This window comes from Gymnodraco acuticeps, unplaced genomic scaffold, assembly GCF_902827175.1.
Source record: "Gymnodraco acuticeps unplaced genomic scaffold, fGymAcu1.1, whole genome shotgun sequence".
Lineage (NCBI taxonomy): Eukaryota > Metazoa > Chordata > Actinopteri > Perciformes > Bathydraconidae > Gymnodraco > Gymnodraco acuticeps.
Window position 1 is genome coordinate 499,364 of NW_022992231.1, and position 7,928 is coordinate 507,291.

General features: G+C 40.9%; 1 protein-coding gene across 1 annotated transcript; it reads right to left on the reverse strand.

Moving 5' to 3' along the window:
• Window positions 1-627: 627 nt before the first annotated feature.
• On the reverse strand, window positions 628-7,238 carry foxj1a (forkhead box J1a). The gene is made up of 3 exons (XM_034206147.1): window positions 7,101-7,238; window positions 5,806-6,431; window positions 628-4,383 (listed from the first exon to the last, which is right to left on the reverse strand). Exons 2-3 carry the CDS (start codon window positions 6,355-6,357, stop codon window positions 3,523-3,525), a joined length of 1,413 nt encoding a protein of 470 aa, XP_034062038.1. The 5' UTR covers window positions 6,358-6,431; window positions 7,101-7,238; the 3' UTR covers window positions 628-3,522.
• Between the last annotated feature and the right edge of the window lie 690 nt (window positions 7,239-7,928).

Genomic DNA, 7,928 nt, shown 5'->3' on the forward strand with positions numbered 1-7,928 from the left:
CAACCAAATCTAATGATGGAGAAGAATTAAATAATATCCTCTGGGATCGCTACAAAAGTTTGACCAATCTATCACGTTAAAAAATAGACATTTCCCTAAACAGATAAACAAGTAAAGTCAAAGAATCTTAACGTTATTTGACTTTATCATCTGGGAAACATGAATATCTCAACTACATTTCATAGCAATTAATCCAACAGTTGTTGGGATTGTTTCAATAAAATACAAACCATTTAGATCTTATTATGATCAATTGATCCTCTGGGGAACATGCATCTATGTGAATATAAAATCACCAAAGTCGTTACCGTCTCTGGGGATCAAGAACGTTTTTACAACATTTCGTGGACCTTGTAGTTAGATATTTTATAATAATTTACTCCAGTCACAAATATCAACTTCATAATTAGCATTATAAGAAAAGTCAGATGATAATCAAAGTCAGAAGGATTGAACCTCTGGGGAACATACATATGAAAAATAAACGTTTACTTATCCATCAAGTAGATATTTTATTGAAAAAAGCATGTTAGAGCAAGTCAGACATTATCTGAAGTCAGTATTTAGTAGGATTCATTGATTGAATAAATGATAAAGTTACTCCATGAAAAGTCAGTAAGATGTATCCTCCAGGGAACAGGAATGTCTTTTATCCAATAGTTGAGAAAAACAAAAAAATAATCTTTCTCTGTAAACCATAGATGTTGAGATGTTTCAGTGAATACATTCAAAGTGGATGGTGGTGCTACATGAAAGCTCATAGGATCCCCTAAATCAGTAAGGTTCATCCTCTGGGGATCACAAATGGTTTTTTGAAATCTCTTGATAATCCATGTGATTGTTGATGATAAATTATAGCCTGACCCAGAGGGAAACCAAGTCAAATGATTAATACTAAATCAAAGATATCATTTAAATAACAAGATGCAGTAAAACATGTTTTTATTGTCAAAGAAAAGTGGAAAATAAAATAAAAACAGGAAAGAAAAGATCACATACAGTGTGTCTATCTTTACAGAACCAATCATGGTATAATATAATATGCCATCATAACGCTTTAACGTGTTATTTGATCAAGAAGAGCTGACAAACAATTGTTTCATGACAAAGAGTTCTTTGCGTATTCACACCTCATAATACACAAGCTAGAGAAACTGGTGTCTGGAAAGTAAACTGCATGTAAAATATAACAAGTATCGCTGTACATTGATTGCACTTTCACACATTTTAGAGGAAAACAGGAGCAATGAGTCTATCATTAAAGTTAAGACTATGTGTATTCATGTGGAGTTGTTTGGTTATCCAACAACCTATCAGAAGTTATGTTTTAGAAAAAAAGGGAAATTCCTCTAAAAAACACTGCCACCCTGTCGAGTCCCAAGTGTTGTTCTTGGCACATAGAAGGTCAGCTATTCATTTACAAGGCTCTTTGGCCTTTCTAAGATGAGCTTTTTAAGGTCCTAATAGAATTTTGCCTCAAGCTGTTTAGGCTTTTACACCTTGAAGCTCAGACGCTCTTCCTCAACTGCTTAACATCTACTCTGCTAAGAATCACTACTTCAAACTTCTAAAAGGAGTCTGATATGAAGGAGTCCTCTTGAAAAAAAGATATTTATCCTGTATAATAGTTATTAATCTAATAAACTGCTCCTAGTTAATTTTGAAAGATGCACACAGAGAATAGTTAGTACCAAAAACCCCACACAAAAAAACAACATACAGTAAATCACTCCTACATCAAACATCATTTGGCAAATATTATTTATCATCATAGTGCTGGTGTCACAGTATTTACATAATAAAAACAAATTCTTAGAAACTTTTGTCAATCATATCTCCGGCTTTTACTTGCTGGTACCAGTTTAAATTGTGGATCAGTTGTTTTCTGAACAGTATTTAGGCCAAAAATAACATGAATAAACACTTTTTATGACGTAAACAGAGACCGTGATACCTCAATCTTAACGGCCGCATTTAAAAACTCTGACATTTGGAGAAAAAATCAGTGAAATGGAATCTATGGCGTGTCGCAAAGTGAATCAATCCAGATCTTTTGCATCAACTTAAAACACCGATTTGCTTCATTAACCATTCGCATAACTTTCTGAGCCTTGAAGGGATGGAGAGTTCAAAATGGAGAAAGCTTTGTAGCTTGGTGTGTCACCAATCTACTGTCAGACTAAATACTGTTAAAAGACAGGGGGCCATAGTACTAATACAGCTCATTTAAAGCGCAATAAAGTCAAACTTGTTTACCATGGATGTATTATACGAACTGGATACCAGATTCCAAGATGGCGCTAAGTTAATCGAAAACATATTGCTTGAAGAGCTCATAGGCGTTCTGACTCCCAACCAAGCAATAACGCGGTCAGTGGCCCTACCAAGCCCCCAGGAAGAGCGCTAAGCTTTACAGCACATTTTTGTTGTGGCTAAACATTGAATTACAACTTCCATGTTAGACACGTTATGTCATGTGCCCCAAAAATACTTTTCCCATTGATTTACATTGGGAGGAATGCGTGTCATTTTTTAATAGTAAAACTACTTCTTAGTAGCGGCTTGGAGGCGGGGTTTAGGGAAACGCAACATGGCATGCTCTACAGTCCCCATGAATGCAGACGGTCGACAGAAGGTTCAGGTGATTTTGGACTTGAAAGTTAGGCCCTTTTTGTTACAGTACATTGAGGTAAGAGGTCAGGGCAGATGGACTGGGTCAAACCAATTCAATATTTTCCAGGTGGACTTACTTACATGACCCAAGCCACCATTTGTACTATATATTTAACCATATATAAACCCTAACCCTAAACGTAACCAAGTCGTAACTGAACCCATCTTATATCGAGTATGTGACGTAATGTTGAGGTTTATCGGACTATCCTGCATGTTGAATTACGAGACTAAAGGAGTAACAAGTTCTTAAGAAAAATGTATACCAATGGGACCTGACTCATTAGTGCTTTTCCGTTAAATGTTCACAATGTCACACTCCTTCAAATCTCTTACTCTAGTTACATTTGACAAGAACTAAACCTATAGAATTCGTTTTTCTATTTGTAGAAAAACAAAGTGATTGATTATTATTACCTTGTTTGGAATTCAAGCTTTCCTGTCAGTTTGTTTGTTGTAGTAGGTATACAGTTGGCCACTGGAGGCACTGCATCCAGCTGTCTTAATCCACATCCATCATGCTAACTAACTACGTCACCAGGGTTCGTGAAGATGGATTATATTTCTGTTTAATTTTGTGGTGTGACCAGGCCCTATTTCTGGATTTCTTTTTGTCATTTCGTACATTTAGTTTGAGTTCTTTTTCTGTGTGATGATGTTTCTGCTGCTGTACATCGTGGCATTTTTGTTCATTAGGCATTGGGAATTCACTTCCTGCATGAATCAGCAACAAAAGCTCATTCTAAAAATACTTTAAACATCTTCAAAAAGCCAATAAACGTTGCTATAGTGTAATAAAAAAAGAGTCTGTTATTCCTCATGTATGAGTTTTCATTTTCCAACTATTCCTTAAAGGAGGGTGTCAATCCGGGTGTTGGGGTCCCCGCCTAAAGAGTCTCCAAGATCAAACAGCTGGTCCAGGTTGACGGAGGAGCTACACAGGAAGTCATTGCTGCTTTGTTCCTCCTCTTCTGGCCACGGGGTCTCTAGGAAGGCGGTGGCGAGGAAGGTCTCCTCATCAAAGTCTGACACCTCATTATTCCTTTGGGTCTCCACCAACACGTGGATGTCCGCGGTCCCTGGGGGGGCTTCGATCGGAGAGATATGGGTCCCCCGCACCATCAGGTCTTCATCCTTCATGATGGGGCTCAGAGGTTCTCCTCCATCCAAACTGAGCTCCCCATTGAGAGCCGAGTCCAGCAGGGCGTCCCAGTCAAAGTCTCCCTTCAGAGGTCCGATCTCCTTCTGTTCCTCGACGGAAAGCAGCGGCGAACTTGAGCGCCGGGGAGCTTTGGTGCCGCCATTTCTTGATCCTAGTTTCCTCTTGTGGCCACTTCTTCCCCTCACCACCGGCCAGGACCCCAGCATGGTCCCTTCAGCCATATGGGGGTCCCAGTTCTGGTCGGCACCGGTTGCCTCTTCGAACTCCTGGAGAAGCTGCTGAGACTCGGGATTGATGCACAAGCCACTCTGACTCCCCGCAGGGATGCAGGGGCCTCTGGTTTGTGGGTGGACGTTGATTCGGAGACGGTTTTGCAAGGCTGGGTTGATCTGGACAGGGGGCATTCGCCTCTTCTTGTAGGCGCCGCTCAGGAGACGCTCAGCGTACTGAGGGTCGATCTTCCAGAAGCCGCCCTTCCCGGGTTCATCCTTCTGACGCGGCACCTTGATGAAGCACTTGTTGAGCGATAGGTTGTGTCTGATGGAGTTCTGAAAATACAGATGAATGTTTCAACTTACACTCGTCGTACAATGGTTTCATCAAACAGCATCCTGAAGGAACGACATCTTTTTTTAGGAAAACCCAGAAATTCGCATTGCATAACCACATAACTTATTAGAGGCATCCAACCAAAATCCCATTGAGTTCCAGGTGAGAGAATAAAAGTAAAAAAAAGCTAAATTATTAGGATTTTAAATATATATTTGGTAAATATGCATATTATATTCTTTATTATAGTATAATAGTAACACCACTCTCTTGTCTCTAATGTTAATATAGCGCTACAACAAGCAGCAAGTTGGCTTAGCATGGTAACAATCTAAACATCTAAACATCAGCCTGTCGTGGGGCAGGAAGTACACATGGCAGAGCACCCCCCCCAGCGTCTTCTTCACTGAAGTCTAAAAAGAGCAGCGACCCGATGACCTTTGTTAAATATTATCTGCCCCATGTACTGCCTTACAATAACAGAAAGCTCAGACGCTGAAGCACAGGAGTACAGCTAACCGCTTCATCAATCATTCATTGAAATTAAACTTTTTTCTGAAAAATTCCTAAACTTTAGAGGAAGAATCTCCTCCACCTCCACCATCACTTGTTTTTGATCGAGCAGAAAATACAGCTATAGCAAAAGCGTCGATATAAATAGGATTTTAGTGTTTACTGGTTTTGTACAGCTGGGGGGGGTATTTAGATTAATAACCACATGCGAAGTTACTAATACGTCAGTGTGGCAGCAGGCCAAGGACTCATTGTGTTAAAAATGTTCTTCTACTGTTCTTTAAATAGCAATATTTCTTGTTCCCAGCTGTCATTTGAAACTTAATTTCAAACAATGGAAACTGTGTTAGAACAATAAACTCCACATGTCTCCATAGTTTGGTGTGAGAAATTTGAAATAAAAAAATTACATAGCAAGTTTTGTAATAAGTAAAGTAAAATTAAATGCCCAAAAGTAGCAATACCATAGAATAGAAATACTCTACTCGAAGCAAAAGCCCTGCATTGTAATATAAGTAATAGTAGAAAAGTATGCAAACCAAATAAATGAAGAGGATGAGAAGAAAAAGCACTGATGCAGGATGGCCCATCAGAAACGTGTATTACTGTAAATAGTGTGTTTAACACTTAAGTATTGCAGCTGGTAACTGTGGAATACTGCTGGTAGGTTAAGTTATTATGTTAATTAATCATCATTTATATTAAATAAATATAATCTGGATCCGTAAAGTAACTTAAGCTGTCAAATACATATAGAAACATCTACAAGTAAAATATGTTCCTTTAAATAGATAGAGCACGAAATACTGTGTGTGTGTGTGTGTGTGTGTGTGTGTGTGTGTGTGTGTGTGTGTGTGTGTGTGTGTGTGTGTGTGTGTGTGTGTGTGTGTGTGTGTGTTTTAAAATACCTGCCAGGTGGGGTCCGCGTGTCTGTAGTAGCAGAAGTTGTCGGTGATCCACTGGTAGATGCAGGACAGGGTGATCTTGCTCTTCTTGCTGGCCTGCATCGCCATGCAGATGAGCGTCGCGTACGAGTATGGTGGCTTGATGCGCGTGTTTGTCTTGTAGTCCACCTCGTCTGGGCAGTGCCCGTGCGCCACGATGCCCGGCAGGGACTGCATCCTGCTGTAGGCTGCCGCTGTGGGCTTCCCGGGGGTCAGCGGCATGCCGATGGAGGAGGCGGGGTCCCCGGCCACAGGGGAGGCCGGCGCGTCAGAGCCCAGCCGCTGGTGTCCGAACAGCTGCTGCTGCAGGTGGAGCGCTTGCTGGGGCACGTTGGCACCGAGGATGGAGAACTCCTGCAGCCATTGCAGGCTGGTCAGGCTGTCGTCCAGGTTCACGGAGCTGCAGATGCTGCTGTTGGTGTCCCGCTCCTCCGCCTGAGCAGCCGCGGTCACCACCTCCTCCTCCAGCCCCACGGAGCCTTCGGGCCACGGGTCGGCGCAGCTCAGAGTCAGCATGGCTCTTTCTTTTTTCTCTCTCTCTCTCTTTCTCTCTTTCTCTCTCTCCGTTACCCTCCTTCCCCTGCCACCGTCTGACAGGACACAAAATATACACCCGACTTTAACAAAGTGTGAACAGGCAGGACAATGATGAGCCTTATTTGAAAACAGAGCCTCTGTGTGCGCGTTTGTGCATAAAGTCAACGTCTTTTCAACAACCATTTAAATCCACTGGCTAGTCTGTCACCTGGATGTCTGAGTGATGACGCTTTAGAAACTAAACTTTGAAAACAATGGTGACAAAAACACTGGCCTCTTACTTTATGTCTCAAAGTCTCCATGAAAAACTGGTGCGCACTTGACGCTCAGCGCAGAAAAGAGTCATTACCAACTCCAATGATCAGCTTTAAACCTAACCCAATGTATTAACTAGTTAAATAAACGTTTAACTATATCTTTTTTTTTTAAACACCGACTGTTATATACATTGAGATGTAAAGACATGCTCACATGTTGGAGGTTTTACGCGTAACATCCGCACATTATAATGGGCATGGTTTGCTCCAAATAAAACTACTAAAATGCTTGTGATTATTCTACGGTCAATATTTCAATGCAAATGAAATAATAAGCATGCCATATATAGTTTATGATCAACAAACTAGTCATACATAAACGTGCGTATTAACAGGATATCCAAGGCCTTTTGGGAAAGTTTACAGGTGTATTATATTCTGGGGATGGATCAAATTTAAACTCACCTTTTTCTGCTGTTATGTTGAGTAGAGGTCTTTTTAAATCCAGCACGTATAGAGCCTCAGCCTGCTTCACCTGGGGTCAGAATTGTGTGAGAATTAGGGAACGTTGGATTCCTGTGCACGGTGTTTGGCGCGGTGCTGGCCGCTTCTCCTCTAACGGGCAGGATCCTCCGGTGGGGGCCGTTTAATACCTGGGGCTGCAGGAGGTTTGTCCAGAAACCATAGAAACGGTGCACCCCCCACTTGTAAACAGCTTCCCGTTCCTCCATTGGCCTCCTGGTTTCTATAGTGTTGAACATTTTTAATCACTCTCAAGTCAACTGAGGCTGCAGTGTTTCAAGCTGAGGCTCGCGGACCAAAGGAGGGACCTGAGTGAACTGTATGTGCTGGAAGAATTTTCCAGATCGTTGACTGCAGTAAAACTATAGGCTACTTATACCACATTGAACATTGTCCTGCATTTAAAACATTATATTACAAGTAAGATATGTTTCAGCCAAATGTAATTAAAATACTAGAATTCAAGTATTCATTGCGCAGTAAAATCATGCAGGAATGTAAGAGAATGCCACTTTCAGTCTCTTAAATGAGGACATGTTCAGCTTTTTTTTGTTTTATATCATAAAGTGAAGATCTTTTGGTTTGGACTGACAAAACAAGGCATTTAAAGACATTACCTTAAATGTTGAGAAACAGGACATTTTATACACCAAACCATTAATCTAGAAAAATAATCGGCATATAAATGATACAACAAATCAAAGACTCAGAAAGTGGAAGCAGATTTGTGTATTGGTTTCTTTCTCTTATTCATACGTTTACTGCACACCA

Bases quoted from the DNA above. Each gene is read 5' to 3' on its own strand.
- foxj1a (XM_034206147.1), bottom strand. From the start codon at position 6,357: ATGCTGACTCTGAGCTGCGCCGACCCGTGGCCCGAAGGCTCCGTGGGG. The intron at 4,384-5,805 runs GTATTTTAAAAC...CTGTATTTTCAG, and splicing joins ACGCGGACCCCACCTGGCAG to AACTCCATCAGACACAACCT.